The 20,472-nt window shown below is 38.5% G+C and overlaps 1 protein-coding gene across 2 annotated transcripts; it reads right to left on the bottom strand.

Moving 5' to 3' along the window:
* Window positions 1-5,015: 5,015 nt before the first annotated feature.
* Window positions 5,016-20,137, bottom strand: NUCKS1 (nuclear casein kinase and cyclin-dependent kinase substrate 1). 2 transcript variants are annotated; one of them, XM_010854176.1, is made up of 6 exons: window positions 19,675-20,137; window positions 17,977-18,082; window positions 15,060-15,115; window positions 12,561-12,713; window positions 11,592-11,741; window positions 5,016-10,592 (listed from the first exon to the last, which is right to left on the bottom strand). In XM_010854176.1, the coding sequence occupies exons 1-6, from the start codon at window positions 19,754-19,756 to the stop codon at window positions 10,393-10,395; spliced, it is 747 nt and encodes a 248-aa protein (XP_010852478.1). In that variant the 5' UTR covers window positions 19,757-20,137; the 3' UTR covers window positions 5,016-10,392. The 2 variants fall into 2 exon arrangements, with proteins under 2 accessions (XP_010852478.1, XP_010852479.1); XM_010854177.1 differs by having other exon boundaries at window positions 11,592-11,738; window positions 19,675-19,781.
* Between the last annotated feature and the right edge of the window lie 335 nt (window positions 20,138-20,472).

A 20,472-nucleotide genomic window follows, 5' to 3' on the forward strand; every position in this document is an offset into this window, starting at 1 on the left:
CATTGAGTCAGTGATGCCATCCAGCCATCTCAGCCTCTGTCATCCCCTTCTCCTCCTGCCCCCAATCCCTCCCAGCATCAGTCTTTTCCAATGAGTCAACTCTTCGCACAGGGCCAAAGTACTGGAGTTTCAGCTTTAGCATCATTCCCTCCAATGAACACCCAGGACTGATCTCCTTCAGAATGGACTGGTTGGATCTCCTTGCAGTCCAAGGGACTCTCAAGTCTTCTCCAACACCACGGTTCAAAAGCATCAATTCTTTGGCGCTCAGCTTTCTTCACAGTCCAACTGTCACATCCATTCGTGACCACTGGAAAAACCACAGCCTTGACTAGACGGACCTTTGTTGGCAAAGTAACGTCTCTGCTTTTGAATATGCTGTCTAGGTTGGTCATGACTTTCCTTCCAGGGACTTGGGAATTATTGTCCCTCTTCCTTCCCCTCTAAAGCCACTCTACATTGTGGGCTGGTTAAAATTTACCCTTTTGCAAAAGTGTTCTTACTAATAAATAACTCATTTGTACTTGAGAGACAAAGCTAAAAGGATTTCAGTTCTGCATGAATGAGCTTTTCAGTGCCCCTGTACCTTGCCTAGAGGTACACTACTGCTTTTGTTTGAGGCCGGTTAGTCTACAGTCAGCAGCAACTTAGGTTCAAGGCACTGGGGACACACAGCCTCATTCAGGCTCATAGCATCCCTTCGAAGCAAGGAAAGTCAGTCAGTCCCATTATATAAAATGGAGAATCGCGCATGGGGTGCAGAGAGATGAGGGGCTGGGTAGGTAAGTGACTAGCCTAAGATCACTGAGCTGATCTGCTTGATCCATAACCACTCACAAAGCTTTTCTTAAAGCAGGTAGGAAAGATGAGGAGAGATGATATGAGGCTTCAATAAAAGGGAACTCATCTTTAGTGGGCGCTATGTACTATTCTCAACTCTGCTGTTAACATCTGATACACTTTTTATACAAGGCATGTGCATTTCCTGGAACAATCGGTTTTAAGTATTTCACACGTTAGTTCCTTAAACTATAAAAATATCACAGAAATGCTAATACTCTGAGATCCAGACTGTATCTTAGACTGTTTTTTCCAATGAGGAGTAGGACAAAACTTCATGATACCACAGGTCCCAATTTTGGGCTGGGAATATAGTCACCATAATTTTCGTTGTTGAAAAGTGCTGGCTAATTCAGAGGCAAACTCCAGAAGCAACAGATGAGCTAGAAAGTTTCATTGCTACCGTCTGGCAGTAGGAGCATGTCCCCTCCTAGACTTGAATCTCCCAGAGCAAGGCATCTGCTTCTCAGTCTATTGACTTCTTCTGTTAGTGGCCCATGAGCCAACGTTTCACTGGAGGGCGTGGGAAGAGACGGAGGGAAAGCAAGATTAGAAAAGGAACAACTTACTTTGTGATGACCCAAGACTAGCCCGTTGTGCAAGGTCCTGGGCAACAAGCGCCGCCTTTGACTGGGCACGGTGTGTGCACATCCTGCACACCTGAGGTCCCAGCAGCAGCTCCCGGCAATGCAGCTTTGGAGCCTAAGCTCTGCATTGTTCCAGGTTTACCAGGAAACGCTATTTATCTTGTACTTGGGCCAACTGTGTGACTGTACAGGACAGGTGGTTCCCCAATGACTTCTAGGGCTACCTGATTCAGGTATAAACAATGTTTGCCTCAAACACACTAACCCCATTGACACTGTTTATTCACCAAAAAAGAAGAGACATGGTGGTAAATTAGGTCAGAGGCAGAAGACCGAATTGGGGAGCCTGGAGTCTGTAACTGAGATGCGGCATGCATTAGATATGAAGTCAGGTTACCCCAGATTATGTTTAAGGATCTATCCAGAATGTCAACTGAGTCCTCTATGACTCCGAAAGACATCCAGTGTCTTAGAAAAGCGCTTTGCTATTTCATTTTTCTTAACTACATTAGAGGTAAAACTGTATTTTTAAAATGACCAGTATGTTATTCCATTAAGTCAAACTAGAGAATCAATTTATAGTCACAAAGTGAAGATTCAGTGTATGTGACTGCCTCTAAAGTTTTTGGCTAAAGACAAGTGTTTCATTGACAACTTTTTATTTATTATAATCACTGTACCCATTGAGTTCATTGATGAGAATCAATTTTTACCACATAACTAATCTAGTTACCAAATTGGTAGTCACCCTAAAATTTAGGTCACTGATTTCCTTGTGCCAGTGACTTGCTACCTCCTTCAGAGCCTTACCTAACCCATTTCTCCCCATCTCTTGTAATCAGGAGAGCCTTATGTATTCATGTTCCTGCCCAAGGTGGGCAAAGTGTTATCTACTAGACATGTTACATATCAGCCAAGGAAGTGGTCTTACACATTCTAAGAAAAGGATGTGTGTGCCTCTCCTTCTGTATTTATTCAACTGAATGGCTAAAACATTACCAACAATTGTAATATTATGTGATCTTCCATTCATTCCTTAAAGTTAGATTTTTAAACAAATCACTTCTGGGTGCCAGTTTGGAGCTCGATCAAGGCAAACTATTGCTTTTAACATTTTACGCTATCATATTTTAAAGTAATTATTTTCTTTACTAGGGTGTAAACTCCGGCTGTGCTCATTCCCTGAGCCCAGAATCAACACGCATTTATTTCACAATATTTGTTCAGGACTTTAACACTGAAACAGGAGGTACACCCATGAGCAACGCTGATTGCTCCTGGTGGTGCCCCAGCCAAAACATGTCAGATAGGTACCTGTCCATTCTAGTAAAATAATGGAGGGAAAGAGAAGCGTGCCATCAAGGTAAAGGAACACATGCCCATGTTGCTTTGAAGTCTCAGTAATTCTGTCCACAAGCATGTCACCAGTGCTGCTTGTGCAAAAAGATGAGGCTTTTGAGCTGGAGGGCAATTTTAAAAGACAATATTTGTTTCAAAATGGGGCCACGAGTTCACAGCTACTTTTTTGAAATCTCAACATACACTTTCATCTTGGGACCGTTATGTACAAAGGTTTTGGGAATTGTTAAGGGAATATAAACTGACAGGTGTGCGTGAATCAAGAGATCCTATTTTGCACTGAAAATCATAAAATATTACTGCTGCATACACTAGGATCTTAAGCAGGCACACTGATCACAGAACATCGCTCACACAAGCAGATGGCAGTGTCTCATACTGTGGATGTTGAGCCCCGGTAGTATGGAAAGAGACGGTCAAGGAATGGGCTAAGCATATGGAGGACACTGCCCTCTACTGGCAAAGGGTGAGAGTGCCAGTCACGATAACATTTTTCTCTATGTAGTCGGACACGACTGAAGCGACTTAGCAGCAGCAGTCACTACCTTAAAACATAATCAAAGAAGGAAAGCTTTTCACGGAAGCTGAAGCTTCCTATCTAGGGGCCACAGGGATTTTCAAGTAAATTTAAGCATTTAATGAGAAATTTTCATATTTCATTGAAAAGAACATTTCCCGTTAAATCTCTGATGTAACACTGTTCAAGTTATCACCTTTACTTAGTGATGCTGCTGCTGCTAAGTCACTTCAGTCGTGTCTGACTCTGTGTGACCCCATAGACGGCAGCCCACCAGGCTCCCCCGTCCCTGGGATTCTCCAGGCAAGAACACCGGAGTGGGTTGCCATTTCCTTCTCCAACTTATGAAAGTGAAAAGTCAAAGTGAAGTCGCACAGTCGTGTCCGACTCTTAGGGACCCCATGGACTGCAGTCTGCCAGACTCCTCCGTCCATGGGATTCTCCAGGCAAGAGTACTGGAGTGGGGTGCCATCACCTTCTCCACTGATGCTGAGGAATATGTTAAAAAGTTTATCATCAGTATGAAGGAGCTGGTTTTAGAACCAACAGCTGTGACAGTTTAAAGAATGACCTGATCCAAAGCCTTGTCACATACTAGCCACATTAAATCACATTCTACCTGAGCCAATTTATTTTCTACAAAATTGGAGGAACATCTGAGCAATCTCAGTTGTTGGGAAAACTGAAAGAGGTACTATGTTAAATAGAAATGCTTCATAAGCAGAAACCAATATGGTACTGTTAAGTGATTATCCTTCTATCAAAAATAAATTTTAAAAAATGCTCAGTTTTTTAAATGAGCTGCAATGTTAAATTACTGTAGAGTAATGCTCACAGATAGGAGTCGAGGGAGGGAGGGAGTTCCAAATGTGTCTCACCAAACATAAACTACGCCTCTGGTGTTTGCTGGCCTGATGGCCTTTGAAGTCCTGTAAACCAGACTATTTCTTCAGCACTGTGCTCAAGCAGAAATCTGATGTTAATCATAAAACAGCAACAGAAGGAAAAGTGGCTAGTCAACATTCTTATGAAGTAAACTTTGGCTTGAAACAAACAACTCTATAAAAAATAAATGCCAAGTTAGCCAGTCACTAAAGGGTAACAGCATGCAAAACGCACTGAATTTCAAAGCCAAGGTGGGTTTGTATGTGAATTACGTTTGGATGACAAGGCCAGAATGTAAATCAGGGGAAAGGTTGAAAAGGATAAAATCCCTATAAAATCCCTAATACCTACAATATCTTGTACCATATTCTCCATCAAAGAGGTAATATTTAACTGTAAACTGCAAGAGTGTAATTTTTACAGTATTTGAAATTGAATGCAAATGTCTATTTTACACATATAAACATTATTCTTCATTACATGATTGTTGAAAGGATTTTGCCCTCGTGAGACTTAATAACCTGGTCATGAACGTGAGGAAAGCACTAACTAGGACTCCCCCTGCATCCAGCTTCGTGCTCCCTTGATTAATCAAAGGTTAATGAGTCTGTTTCTTGATTCCTAACTCCAGTCCTAGTTTAGACAAAACATACCTTTCCTGTTACCAACAACAGTGACGGTCACCGCTAATTTCTAAAGAATTCATTCATCTAGCAGTTTCCCCCTAAAGTCAAATTAGACTGGGAGGTGCCAGGCCAAGGTGCCCAGTTGTATAGTAAATCAGTGTATTCGCTTAAGTATCACAAGAAGTACACAGAGCACGCATCTGGGTTACAAAAGCCCTTTTATAAAGCCATTTTTAAACAAAACAAAAAAAGTTTACAAAAGAAAAAAAGATACAGAAAAAGAATAACTTGCTTCATATGTCCCAAAAAGAGAAAAAAATAAAAGGGACAATGCCAACATGCTCAACAATAAAGTGTTCTTTTTTCTTATTTTTTAATACAAAATACAAGCAAAGGATACACATACTTAAAACAGAGCTCAGGAACAGACACGCAGTCCTGGAAACCCTTCAATAAAAGAAAGCAGGAGTTTGTTTTATCTTTGTTTATGCAGATACATACAGAGACTGGGATATGTAAAAATTAAGTATCACAAAAGACCATCGCACAAGTCTACCAATGCATGTTGCATCTAGAATTCACGGACATGGTCAACAAAATCATGTTCACTTCAACCCCCATTTCATTTAAATTAAAAGAAAAAAACTTTTAAATAAAGTGGTTACATTCAAACTTTTAACTTCCTTAGTACCATGCTGCAGGTATCAGCACTGTTAAGGTGCTGCAAGAATGCCCAGCCCTCTGGTGTCTGATCACATATACCCAGCAACATTACAGTCTTGAGGGATGCCCGGGCCTCGGCCCATGGACAATTAAATACATTTAAGCAGGGTCTTCTCTTTCCCCCTTCCTGCTTCTAGAACATAAAAGGACTACAATTAAGGAATACTGGGAATTTTAGAGCTGGGAAAATGAAGTCTGAAAGATGAATCAAGGCCAACAATGACTGAGAACCTGGCTGCTGCTTACCCTGGCAAATCTTAAAAGTCGTTACTTCAACCTCGTGGGAATTAGGTGTAAAAGGTTTGCTGCAACATGTTCTTGGTAAACAAACTAAGTAGAGCTCTTATTTACAAATCTTGTAACAAACACTTCTGGAGAAAAAAAGAGAATTCGCTAATTTCCAGAAGACAAAGTTTTAATTGCCAGACATATAACAAACACACACTCACACACACACCCACACAATACTTCAGGGATTTTTATACAAGTTATTTAGGGCATAAACTGAGTACTATACCCCTACATCCCATCAAAAAAGGAACAAAAAAAATCCCAATTTTGCCCTCCCCCATAATCTAGAAAACCCTCCCTTCACCCCGATGTACAAAGTGTATGCACAATGGTGGCGTCCCACCAGCCACACAGAGCGCGCCCTACAGATGTCACCAGTCCAGTCGCTCCACGGCATGGCAACAGGCAGGTTTACAGGGTTTTTTCTCCAATAGTGGTTAAGACACAGAAAGCACCACTGTGAATTTTGAATTAGGCTTTGAGAAAAAAGTGTAACTTAGGGATTTGGGAGTCAAGAAAACTCATTTTGTATCAAGCTTATCTCAAGAAAAAGGGAAAATGGGTTGCAGATTGAAATTTGGCTTTAAGTAGTTTGACGTCCCAATATTCAAATAAACTAACTCCCTTTTCAAATAAACCCAACTCCATGCACAGAGAAAAGGACAACTCTCTAACCTCAAGAGCTATCCCTTGGCAGAAAATGAGTATTGCTTGTTCTATCTGAATGTCATAAAAACCGGAGGCCAGGCTTCTGCCTTTCCAAACTGCTAAGGTGACAGCTTCTTCTAGGCACAGCTACTGGTGATGCAGGCACAGAAAGAAGTGTTCAAATCAAAACTCCCTTTCTCCATAAAAGCCACGATGGTCACATGACCTTTTATAAAGCTTTCCCTGTAGCTCCTGGGATTAATTTCTGCTCCCGCCTTTCTGACACCCTCAAAGCATCTCCTACAGAAAAGGAAAAGGAAAAACAGGCACTATTCCCTTCCCCCAGTAAGGACTCTAAAACCCACTCACTTCAATGTTTACAGCAAACAAACCCCCAAAAAGTGTGAACTTCAGTTTAGCTGATCATGTACGTAAGAATGTCAAACACTTCACTGGACTGTTAACCTCGAATTCCACTCTTGACTAGTTACCTGTAAGAAAATGCTGTTTGAACCAGTACCAAGAATAAGTACTGAACTGAGAGGGCTGAGCCTGGAGCAAACCAGTTATTATGAGAAAAAACAAAAAAGGTTACCAAAAGCTCCATAATGGAAAATCAACTACTATTCCAGATGCAAAGATTTCCACTCACTACTTCCCTAAAGGAGGAAAACATCCATTAATTTCCCTACCTGGACTCATTAGGGAGCAGAGATATGAGAGGCAGAAATGTTTTACAACGCAGGACAAAGCTACCCTTATGAAAACTAACACATATTCGAGCCCACTCCACTGATTCCAGTCTGAGGTGGGAAAGGCGAAGAGCAGCAGCAGGCTACAACAGATACGTTTGTGTGTGTTGGGGAGGGAAGTCTGAGAAAAGAATCTGAAGAACTAGAATGTAGTGTCAGTCAGCGTAGCTGCCGAAATCCACGCTCCAGAGGTAAACCTAACAGAGCTAACAGAGAACTGAGATAACACAAACAAGCACTTTCAAAGTCAACGTCCCACTTCCTGAGCAGCTGCAAAACAAGACAGCGAGCACTGCCCCCACGTCCTCGTAGGCGCTCTAGAGAAAGGGGGCGTGTAGTCGGGGGCGGTGCCAATGGGCAGTCCCAGCAGCCCGACCGACACCACTGTCAGCCTGGCTGCTGAGCACCTGTTCCCAGCTGAGACACCACAGCTGTCCTATTTGCGTGCGTGATTTGAGGGGAAGACCAGCGTGTTTTAAATTATCAGCAAAAACTGGAGAAAACAAAGGTCATTCAGAGCCTGTTTCTCTTGGGGACACAGATCCTTTTGTCCAGTCTATCAGAAATATACATTTTTTAATCTCATGAATTAACCTTTAAAAAAGGGATCCCAAACAAAAAGCCCAACCAAATGCACACAAATAACCCAGAGGATGTGATTACTCTAAAGGATGTGCATATATCACAGAAACGTTAGTGCAGATTAATATATTAAAGAGACTATTACATAAAATACTAAGGCTAAAGTTTTAAAAGACCCTTCCCCCTAGTCTTCGCGAGGAAAGCACACGTTACTAGGAATGTTAAGACTTAAAGTTATAAACCCCTAAAAACAGAAGTGCATGGTGGAAACACTGATAGGTTTTTTAAAACATGTGAACACAAACCTTCTTGTTAAAATACCTGAACAAACCAATAAAGCAAACGGAATTATCTTTAACACCTCTTTACAAAGTTCACAACTGTGAAGTCAACCATCATGAAAGAGAATAAGTCCAATTGCTACTTATGTTCAAGTTTCACATATTTGGCCGAGTACTAAAATCTCCAAATTCATTCTTTAACCCCCACAGTGCAACAGTGAAACGACTCTCTGCCACTGGTGCTTTCTTTAAAAAAAAGAAAAAAATCAGAGTAAGGATATTCCTTACAGTGTCTTAAAAATATTCCTTAAACAACCTTTTTTTCTATGAACATCTGTAGGAAAGCCAGGTTGTTTGAGAGAAAAATATCCTGTAACAGCAGATAGAAAGAAAACTGCATTAGTAAACACTGAGGAAGCAAATACAGATAAAAAGGAAATGTTAAATTTCACTGATTTTTCAATTTATTAGCACACTGTGTCCTGTGCTAAGTTGCTTCAGTCACGTCTGACTCTTTGTGACCCTATGGACTGTAGCCGGCCAGGCTCCTCTGTCCATGGGATTCTCCAGGCAAGAAATACTGGAGTGGGTTGCCTCGCCCTTCTCCGGGGATCTTCCCAACCCAGGAACTGAACCCGCATCTCCAGTGTCTCCTGCATTGTAGGCAGTTTCTTTACCCACTTAGCCACCTGGGCAGCCCATCAGCACACTAAGACACCCTGAACCTTGCTCCCATTAGCTCAGAGTATCAGAACGTGGAGAAGCAAACCCACAGATCTGTCTCCTGACTACCTTCATAAGGCGTGTAACTGGTCTGTTACCCCCTGCACACAGGCCTCCCGGATGCATGGTTTCTCCAGCTCTGCAGCGCCCCGTAAACTGCTGCTGTAAGCGACATGCGGTCAGCAAGGGCACCGGTATAAAGACAGACGCTAATTGAACAGTGTCAGGGCAGCACGTCACATACTCCCATCAAGTACAGGATATGAAGTGAAGAACGGAACCAGGAGAAACCATGAACTGGAGCAGGGCTGGCGGGCGCTGCGAGCGGACTGTGCAGGAGCGCCCTGAGCACCAGCAGGAGGCCGAGACGCTCCACACCACGTTTCTACCAAGAGGCGGGAAGGACAGGCCTGACAGGAGAACACTCCATCCCTCAGCAAAAGCAGAGCATGGTTCATGGACTCTGAGTGCACATTTACAGCATAAAAGAATTTCAATTCTCTGTTTCCATAAAGCAAAAATCTCAAGTCTTTGTGATTGAGTTTCACATTAACTGGCATTTTATTTTGCTTAAAACCTAAACATTGTCAGTTTGAGAAGAAATCCACTGTGATATATAGATCGCCCCATTTTAATTCTAGGGTTTCTTCTTTTGATCCTTGGTAAAATTTTTTATCCAAGAAACAGAATAGATACATATATATATTTAAAAACATGAACCATTAGAGAATGAGATAGGAAATCAAGAAAGATGTAAGTTTTGGCGGCCCTTGCTTCTAAGTTCTTTAAAGACTGTAGCTGAATAAAAGGATCACTGGCTCCGAGTCTCCTAGAGATAACAGGTGATGAAACTAAAAACAAGCAAACCTATATCCCCAAACAGGGTCAGGTAACCTCAGTTCCCTGCCCTGCCCCACAGTAAAAAACATGAATGCCTTTTGTAGCAGTTCAGAACTCATCTTTATCTCCTACCTGCCCCATCGGTGGGAGTTCAACATCTTGATTTTTTAGACATCCGTATTTTTGTATATAGAATATAAACTTGTATTAGATGACAACTGATTTTTTTTTTTAATTCAGGTAGAGAAAGAAGCAATAACTTTTAACTAAAACCTTCTACATTTTTCGATTCCTGTTCAACTTGCTACCGTTTAGCAAAAAGCAAAATTTTCATAGTGTTTACCTCAAATCTTATTGCTTTACAACTGTGGCATACCCTCCATTAAAAATAAAAAAGATGAAGCAGTCAATCCAGTGATTAATTTAACATGGCTTTCATTGGGAAAGGGGGAGGAGGGGGAAGAGGGGGTCATGACGAAGAGACCAATAGACAAAAAAGGTAAATTAAACATACAATGCTTTTCTTTAAAAAAAAAGAAGAAAAAGAAGAAGAAAAGAAGAAAATGTTATTTTCAACAAAAGGGAAAAAAAGCATTGAAAGCCCATGAGTCAAGCCATAGCCAAAACCATATTCTATCTTAAGTAGCTTTTCTTTTTTTTTCCCTCTTTTTTTTTCTTTTTTTCTCTTTTTTTTTTTTTGTTTTTTAAATAAAATCTCTCCCCAGACCATCATCACTTTTAATCTTCCCCAGACTGGGCTTCATCTTCAGAACCTTCATCCCCAGATTTCTCAGGTGGAGGGCTTGAAGATGCTTTCTTTTCCAGAGGGCTTTCTGGTTCCTCATCTTCTTCTTTGGGAGAAGGAGTCTTTTCCTTTGATGCCTTTGAAGCTGTGGGGCGACCCACTTTCCCCTTGCCTTTCACAGGACTTGGCGTCACTGAAAGAAGAAAAATACCAACTTGGGGAAGGGAAGAAACGTCTAACGTTTTTAACAAAAATCAGCTACAGAACAATCTGTAAGGCAAAAAAATCATAAAGATGACACCCCGACTTACTGAAAAGGAAGGTGGGTACTGGTTTTCAAACACTTTTAGCCAACACTACTATGTTAACAGTCATGTTTGTAATAAAGAAACAAGATGCTATAGAAACTACGTAACATCCTTAGTGGCTTGCAAAACTGTCAGTTGCTTATGTTTAAAACTTGAGTGAAGAAGGGGGGATGCAACTTAACTGGGATAGAAAGCCGTCAAATACCTGTTGTTTTTAAATTTTTTGGCCACGCTGCATGTGGACTCTTCATTCCCTCACCAGGCATCGAACTCGTGCGCACTGCCCTGGAAGCTCAGAGTCTTAACCACTGGAGGGTCAGGGAAGTCCCCATCAAGCAACTTTTAATACTTCCATCATTACCAAACAGTAAGACATGATGAATAAAACTTCTATTTGCCAGAACAAAAAAAAAAGCAAATAGAGCTTTCTGATTTAATGATAAACTAGCTTCACCCAGAAGAACATCTGACAGAAACCACAAGGGCCCAAAGGAAATGAACCTATGCTGTCAAGAGTGATTTCATTCTCTGTACAAATCAGAACACTTAAATGTATTACTGTAGGTATGTATTTTCACAATTTTCAGTCTTTAGTAGCTGCTGGGATTGTGATATCAGTGGGGAAAAAAGGCAGTAATAGCTAAGCTGGTGCAGTGTGAATGGGTTATTCCCAAATCCGGCCTTCGGTGCAGCACTGGCTGAAGAACAGGGCAAGCTGCCAGACTCCTAGAGGGGCTGGAGCCCTTAATAATAGGTGAGTGACACTTCCAGGCACAGAAGACAGGGTCCTTTTATTTTTGTTACGTGGTCACTATCAAGCCCTACTGCAGCATTTCTGTAGAGAACGTTCATTGGTGATTTAACCTGACTTCTGCAGAGCTCACCTGTGGCCTTTAGCCTGGGCTTCGGCATTTTCTTTTCTTTTCTCTCAGGCTTCGACTTCTTAACCATCTTTTTGTTTTTCTTTTTTGAACTGCCATAGTCACTATCATCATCGTCTTCTACTAGGAAATCCTCATCACTGCCGGAATCTTCTGAGAGGAAAGAAGAATTTCAACGTCCAACTTAATGTATACATCCTTCCAAGTGAACAAAGGGAGAGAGTGCTAAGAATGGAGGATGGGATTTGGAAGTCAGACACTCTTGGGTTCTATTTGCAGCTGTACTACCAATTCGGTTGGAGCTGTCATTGGCCCCACCTGTAAAACGGTTTAACATGCACATGAGGGTTACATGACTGACTTGTTTGAAGAGTAGGCAGAAAACAGGAAGAGATTAGGCTTAATGTGGATAAAAACTGAAGTCATCAAATAATCTTGGTAGTTCTACGTTTCCCATATAGTCCTGATAAGACCAGGAAAATGCAAGTGAACTGATTTGGTGTGTTTGGCTCAACTATAAACAAAGTAAGAAACCTACCTACAAAGCAAATACATATATGATTAGTTAATCTGAGTAACCCGTGAAACATCTAAATTCCGTTAACACCTTTTTTGCAAGGAGATGTCTACACCTTTCTCCACTAGGACAAAATACAGATCTTTAATCACAGTACCCACCAGGTAACTGCTATTCTAACAATGGTTCATTCAGTATATGAGAATGAATGATATACTTAATCACTATTTGAGTATTTAATCAGTACTTGAGTACTATTTGATGTACTTAATCAAATAATAATCATGAGAATCTCTGAGTCTTAAAATATAAATAGATATCAAACAATCATCTCTAATGACACTGAGTATCTAATTTAAGGGGCTGATTTTAACATTGAGCATCCAAAAAACTGCTGAAGTAAAACTGAGGTCACAAACCACAGCCACGACCAAGATACGAGGCACGTTACGCACTCTCCTGGAACGGCGCCTCGTCCTCCTCTTCTTGCTCCTCCTCACTGCCCACATCTTCCATGAGCATCTCCCTCTGTTTAGAGGCTGCTTTAGAGGCTGCCTGCCGTTGCTGGCGCACGTTTTTATGATCTTCTTTTTCATCTTCACTGTCCTCTGCAATATCAAAGTTATAATGCAATGATCAAAGAGTTATGGGTTTGACAGATGACTGGAAAAGGCAATGTAAGATATAAACTGGAGCTTTATTTCATTCAGAAAGGGAAAATTCTATTCCTAAAAATGTCTACAAAATATGCAAAAAGAGAGGTAAAATTCAAAGAATGAACTTGAATAAGGCTATGTACCCATTATTATGGGCTTCCCTGATAGCTCAGTTGGTAAAGAATCTGTCTGAAATGCAGGAGACCCCAGTTCGATTCCTGAGTTGAGAAGATCCGCTGGAGAAGGGATAGGCTACCCACATCCAGTGTTCTTGACTGGAGAATTCCATGGACTGAGTCAGACAAAGAGTTGCAAACAGATACAACTGAGTGACTTTCACTTTCACCCACTATTACATATAAAATAACCTAGGCATGTAGTTTTAAGAAATAATAAAGCTGAATTTAGGTATGAACACATGCTTCCTATAACATGCTTTAAGCTTACATTATTGTTGTACCCTAAAATTCTCAACTACATTCAAACCTATCTACACAGTTTTTAGAAACTAAAGTTAGAAAAATATTTTAAATAGAACAGGGGAAGACAGTTTTCCAATATTTTCATTCTACAATACAAAACATACAGAACTCAAAATAATGTCAAACTACTACCCTTTTCAACGAATGAGGTGTGGCCATTTCAATTTAGGAGACGGAGGGAAATCTTCAAAACACACATTTAGATCAATCAGATCTTAACACAGTTTTATAATAAAAAATTACCCCCATATACTACCGTTTATTAATTAGAAACTCCGCAGCACATGGCTGTGGCCGTGCGTAGCTCTGACTGAAAGGGCAGGATGCCAGCCTACGGGCTCTAGGCCAAGTTACACTTGTATCAGTTTCACCTACAGCCCTGCTCCTGGACTCTGAGGCTCCCTTATTCTGTCAAGGTTTAGCTGTTAATAAACCTTGTTATGGTCAGTGTTCAAGCCATCACTTTCACTACCAAAAACTTCACCTGAAGACAATAGACGCAAGGAGACAGCTGATTCTGGCAGACTCAAAACTAAACCCACTTGGTAGGAGGTATGCTTAACATTAATAGAGAGTTATTCATCTTGAAGTGCTCAAATGTTTACAAACACAAGAGATTCAAATTAGGGTTTACAAGGTAAATGAACAGAAGTGGATGTTTACATTATCACAGCATTACTAGATAGTGCAAAAAGTTAATACAATTTCTTTTCAGACAATCATTTAGCAGACTTGAACAAGTGAAAGTAAAACAGCTCAGTGGAGTGCTCTCCTGGTGACTCAGTGGATAAGAATCCATCTGCCAGTAGAGGGGACACGGGTTTGATCCCTGATCAGGGAAGATCCCACGTGCTGAAGAGCAGCTGAGCCCCTGCACCACAACTCTTGAGCCTGAGCTCCAGAGCCCGGGAGCCGTACTGCGGAGGCCCGTGTGCCCTAGAGCCCGCCCGCCACAATGGAAGCCCGAGCACTACGACGAAGAGTAGCGTCCGCTCGCAGCCACGAGAGAAAAGCGCAGCAGCGAAGAGCCAGCATGGCCCAAGATAAACAAATTAATTAAATGATTAGAAAAAAATAGCTCAGCAGGGCGAATTCAGTGGAACTTTGTCTACGCTTTACACATTACCTAAATAGCATGGGAACGCAGACCAAAACTAAAATGTTTGGGAGCAAGGTGGAACTCTCAATTCTTGAACGAATTAAACTTTAAAAAATAAATACCAACAACAAATAATCAGGATTTAACATTTAATCTAGTCAGAATCTCTTCAACTGATTCTTTTAAGTTAAAACTCTTACAAAAAAGCTTTCTCTGTGGCTACTGTTTCAAAGGACCTCTTCCCAGCTAAGAAGTCAGACTAAAACTAATCTTTGTTTGCTTTTCAACCCATCATCATTTCCTGTATTTTATACCTTGATTTCACTTAGTATTATATATATTCTATATAGTTTGATATCTTTTATTTGTTCATGTAAGTGGTTTTCAATTTCCATTATGCACAATTTCAATTATGCATGAGAATAATCTATAAATACTTTAAAAAAACAAAGCCCCAACATCCCACCTAGACCTACTGAATCAGAAGTCCTGGGATGGGATGGACATAAGTATGCTAAAAAAAAAAAAAGCTTTCATAGGAAACGGTAATAAGCCAGCTGGACTAAGAATCATCGTGAGCTCTTTGCAGATGGAGACACTTACTGTTTGTAATGTGGTATTTACCACAGAGCCTGGCATTACTATGAAACCGTTTATTAAAATGTCCAATAAATAAATAAATAGAATTACAGCTACTACATTAAAAATTGTTACTACCTGCTGAATGAGAATCATCCTTCTTAGTCTTCACATCTTTTTCTTCTGAGTCCTCACTATAAGAAGAGGGAAAGGTTTAAAAGTCTTAGACCAAAATCCAAGTGAACATAAATCTCTAGAAACCTGACCAGAGAAGAATGCTAAAGAAAACCTGTTATACATAAAATAATTCAGATGCTGAGGAGTGAAACTGCTTCCAGTATTTCCCTAATACATAGAGATACTGGTGATTAAGAACAATTTTATCCACTTTTGGAAAATATTGCTTCCTTTGAAGACCCAAAGGAAAAAAGGAAGGTATCTCAACACAGGCTAAAAGTTTTCACCTATGCATAAGCCCTGGTTCACAAGAACATTTACTAAGAAAAAAACTTCATTGTCAGAGACAGAGTATGAATATAATGAAAATAAACCACGTAATGTATTGACGGTGGTCAAGAAGGCAAATTAGTGGATTGCACCAAATATAAATGCAGAAAATACCTTTATAATTATTAAAGGAAACTGGAGTTATATAAATTACAAAATGCCAGAAATTTATCTAAAGCAAAATGAAAATAAATTATCTCCTAATATTAATATTTAGGAGTATAGTATGCTGTACATCAGAAATCTCAACACACAGGCCTGCCTTACATCATGGAGAAAATAAAAGCAAGCTAAAGATCATTGCAGGGTAAAAGTTAAAGAGTTTCAAAGTTAAATGGAAAATTTTATAAAATAATTTTTTATGTCACAAAGATGCACATTTTATATCCTCACAAATTTTAACTTAGAAATCTGGTGTCTAGTGTTCTGTCTTTGTCATAAATTAATTAGCTGTATGATCTTAGGCAATTCACTTGGTACTCTTCAGTGCTAAAATTTTATGATTCCATGAGAAATTCTGACAAACAACCACCAAAAAAACATACATAAAATTGTCTTCATAGCCTTCTTTTTTTCAACAGCAGATCCTGTAAATCTTTTGGTATTCCCATAATCTAGATCACACTCAAATGACAAACTATTGAGCCCAAGATTCCTAAGCAAAGAAAAAAACCAAACACATTTCTTTACTAAGCAATCTGATCTAAATATACTATAATTTTGAAAATTGTGACTGTTCCATGTATTTTATGCAAAATAAGCATTTAATTCACAAGTCTATTACAATGATGAAGAATGAAATCATTTTCTCTATTTATCTTATTATTGAATTTATAGAGACCATTAATCCTTGAGCCCCTTAAAATGAAGTCAAGTAATAGCTAAACTTTTAAGTAGAGACCAACAGAAAAATCAACATAATACTGGTCTGAGGGAATAAACATATGAGACAATACAAATGGCAACAAAAACTGTATTTCAACCATTCTTGGCCCCATAGGAGAGAGTAATAAAACCAAATGATTGCAACAATGAAAAACGTAGTCTAGATATCAATTGTATTGATGAGACATGATAACAGGCAATGAAGATGCTCATTCCTAGGGAAAGTATAATAAAATAAATACAATAAAAGACAGCTGTAAGTTGGACTGCTGTATGAAACTGGAGTGCAGACTTCCCTGATGGCCCAATGGGTAGAACCTCGCATTCCAATGCATGGGGTGTGGAACTGATCCCTAGCCAGGGAGCTATGATCCCACAAGCCTTGTGACCAAAAAAAACCCAAAACATGAAACAGAAGCAATACTGTAACAAATTCAATGAAGACTTTAAAAATAGTTCACATAAAAAAATTATTTAAAAAAACTGGATTAGAGAGATATATTAATGAAACTATGGAAGAGTTATCTTCCTACAGTAAAATTTTATCTTAATTTTCCTCAAAAATTTTCCACATTTCTGAAATTCTCCAGGAAAGAAAATATTAGAGGTTAGTGATTCAAGCAAACAGAAAATGCTAGGTGAATGTATTAAATTTAGCTTTCTGTGAATTCAGAATGAAAGACTTTTACTCAGGGCTTTATTATACTGATTTTAGTGCTCAAAAGTAAATATCTTAGACGAACTAATGAGAACTATCATTTTATTTCTTTGAAATGCTCATACTTAATAGTATTGTTTGGAAGTGGTATAGTCTAATGGCTAAAAAAAGGATTTTGGAGTCCAATAGACATGGTTTCAAAACCTGTTGGTTCATTTGCCAGTCCTTAAATCACTGACTCCTCTGAGTTAATATTACTTACCCTAATAAAGGTTTTGTGAGAATTAAATGATGATTAGCACATAATAGATACTGGCACATAATAATCCTAAATGGTAACTATCATCACCACCACCATCAAGAAGGTCTTGGCATAGTTACACTACACTGAATTTGAGAGCTTACACGTATACCTGTAAAGCAGAGATGAAAGCTACTGTACCCTGGTCTTGAGAGGCAATTACAGTTGACAACATAACTCATCTGAACTCATTTATAACACGAAGGGAAAGGGAACAGCTCAAAATGATTAAATTATTTAAACAAAGTAGGATTGATTATATAAAACTCAGCAGGCAATGCAACTTAAGATTCTATAAGCTTTAGTTATAATTCTGTCAGTGATTTGTGCCAGTAATTTTCTGAATAGGAAAGGTCACTTATTCTTTGCCCTTTCTACAGTGAAAATGCCAATAGTATCTTTGGGCAACAAATTATCAGTACATACTTAAACAACCTTTCTACCTTTGTTCAGAGGTTTGCAGTAGCAACAAAATCATTCTATCATTCCCAGAGCTCACTTGAGACTCCAGGTTGAGTCTAAGCAAGCCTCCATGACCTTAAAGAGGCTAATCTCTAGAATCAAAGCACTGCATGCTTTGATAATATGAAATACACAAAAACACCACCAAGAGCACTGTCCCAAAGTAACTGAAGATTCTACCAGTTTAGAGATCAGAGACTACCCTCATCTGTAAGTAGAAACAGATTAGCAATGCCTCTTACCTATCTTCCTGTGAATTCTTTCCAGATCGCCTCTTATTTTTAGCTTCTCGGGGAGATGATCGAATTTTCTTAGCTGGAGGGCCTGAATCTCTTCCATAATCTTCATCTAAACAGATTATGAAGATAAAATTTATTTATGAAGATAAAAATTTTCAAATTCAATGAACTATATTATGATTTTTACATATCAAAAATACCACTGTATTTACTGTAAATACAGTATTTACAGTATTATTTGAGATAATTCTCTCAAGCTGTTTAAAAGCTAAGAAGGCAGAATGTCCTAAATAATTTTCTTTCATTACAAAAAGAAAATTCTTTTCCACTCTAGTTCCACCTTGTCTCAATCATTTTTATTTTTGCCTATTGCTTTCCAGTCCTCATGTGTATACTTTAATATACTCACAGTCAAATATCTCTTATTTTATATTTTAGCCTTTTACTTTGTTAAAGCCTTTTACATGTTTCCACATCTTTGTATTTATTTGGAAACTATTATGGTAACATGGTTATATTATAAGCATTTTAGAATGTAAAGAACCCACAATCCTACAATCCTAACACAATTACTGTTATCAAGCAAATTACTTTTAAGCTAAAGTATTATATATAGCACACTCTGACACTTGAAGAAAACACCCTCAATTTAAAAAGTGCCATAAAACCTTAAAAAGTGACTATTTCCAAAACTGTTCACTAGACCATTATATACACTTGTGAGGACTGAGAACAGTGTGAAGCTTCAGCAATTATTAAATGGTTGAATAATTATAAATTATGGAATACCACACAACCACTAACAAGCATAAACTTTTCATAACACAAGAGAGCTAAGTAGGGGCAGCTGGGAGAGGCACAGAATCCAAAATTCTACAGAAAGATGTCAACTATATTTTTAAAAGGAAAAAAAAAGACCAAAGCCTTTTTAAACAAAAAGGTTACTTGAGGGCTAAGGGACCTTGAATAATATGTCTGTCTCAGTTTCCTTATCTGTAAAATGGAAATAACAATACTTATAACCCCATTTTAACAGGACTGAGCTAAGGATTAAATGAGTAAACAAATATATTTAGCAAGTATTGCCTCTGGGAAGTTGGGTTATGTTCTTTTTTAATTCTTCTTTATACAATGCTGTATTTCCTACATTTCCCCAAAGCATATAATATTATCTTTATAAAGTAAAATTAGATTAAAGAAAAAAGAACAGTAAACACATCTTGAAAATGAGAGTAAGGACATATTCTAAAGAAACCTTTTATGGCTAAGATTTACAATACACTAGCGTCTCTATAGTTAGTTCACAAATCAAAGGTGTTTCACAAAATACTCTCATCTTACTTCATCATGCAAAATACATACATGCTCCCTATTACAAAGTATGAGTTTTATTGTGATTATAGCAGGAGATATATTAATAAACAATGTATAAGAATTATTGCACATTTAAACTTTAGAGTCCAAAACTAGGTAAGAAAAAAAATTATTGAAGTGTTTATTATCAATGATTTACCAAGGAAAAAGTAAAATCCATGCAGGTTCAACATTTGTTTTGAGTGACACAGACTGATGTAATTTATATACGTCAAAATAGTCTAAAATTTAAAAATTATTTCAAAAGAATAAAAAACAGTGTAAATATGCTGGGTATTCTTCCACTAATCAGTTCAATTTACTACTTACTGAAATCATAAAACTTACCAGCATCATCGGATTCCTGAAACTGTGAATAATCAACGACCTTCCTATTTCTGTAAAAAGAAAAGACTCTAATCAAGATCATAAAAATATAGGACTTTTCTAAGATACTAGAACACTCATTTCTATTTCATAAACAGAATTAGAACTAGCTCTCTGAAATTTATTTTTCAAAAAGCTGTCATCTCAGCCAAAAGAATGTCACATTGTGTTATAGGAAAGCGTAGCTTAAAACAAAACTATGTCAAACGACAATTCTTATAATGCTCATCTCAGGGATAGCTCAAATATTATCCTTTCCAACAAAACAACCTCCCAGGAGTACATAAAATGGAGAAATGAGCCATAGTACCATATATTCTTTATATACAGTCTGATACCATATGCACACAAACCAAAACTGTAAATGTTATTTTATTCACACATATTCCTGATAAATAAGGTTACTACTAATTTTTTTTTTTCACAGCAAAGTGTCTTAGCTTTTAAATATAATACAATTAATTATAATATACAAACTATGGTGACTGTAAGTTAAGCTTTACACAGAAGGGAATGGAAGAAACTGATTCATTCAAAAGCTGTTCTTTGGGACTTACCTGGTGGTCCAGTAGTTAAGACTCAGTGCTCCCAATGCAGGGAACTCAGGTTTGATTCCTGGTTAGAGAACTAGATTCCGTATGCTGCAGTTAAGATCTGGCACAGCCAAATATAATAAATATAATAATGAGCCAAATGCTCTTTATTAAAGAGCTCAGCTCCCTTCCCACAGCAGTGAAAGCCTGGATGGAATCCTACCCA

Source organism: Bison bison, unplaced genomic scaffold, assembly GCF_000754665.1.
Source record: "Bison bison bison isolate TAMUID 2011002044 unplaced genomic scaffold, Bison_UMD1.0 scf7180017864338, whole genome shotgun sequence".
Lineage (NCBI taxonomy): Eukaryota > Metazoa > Chordata > Mammalia > Artiodactyla > Bovidae > Bison > Bison bison.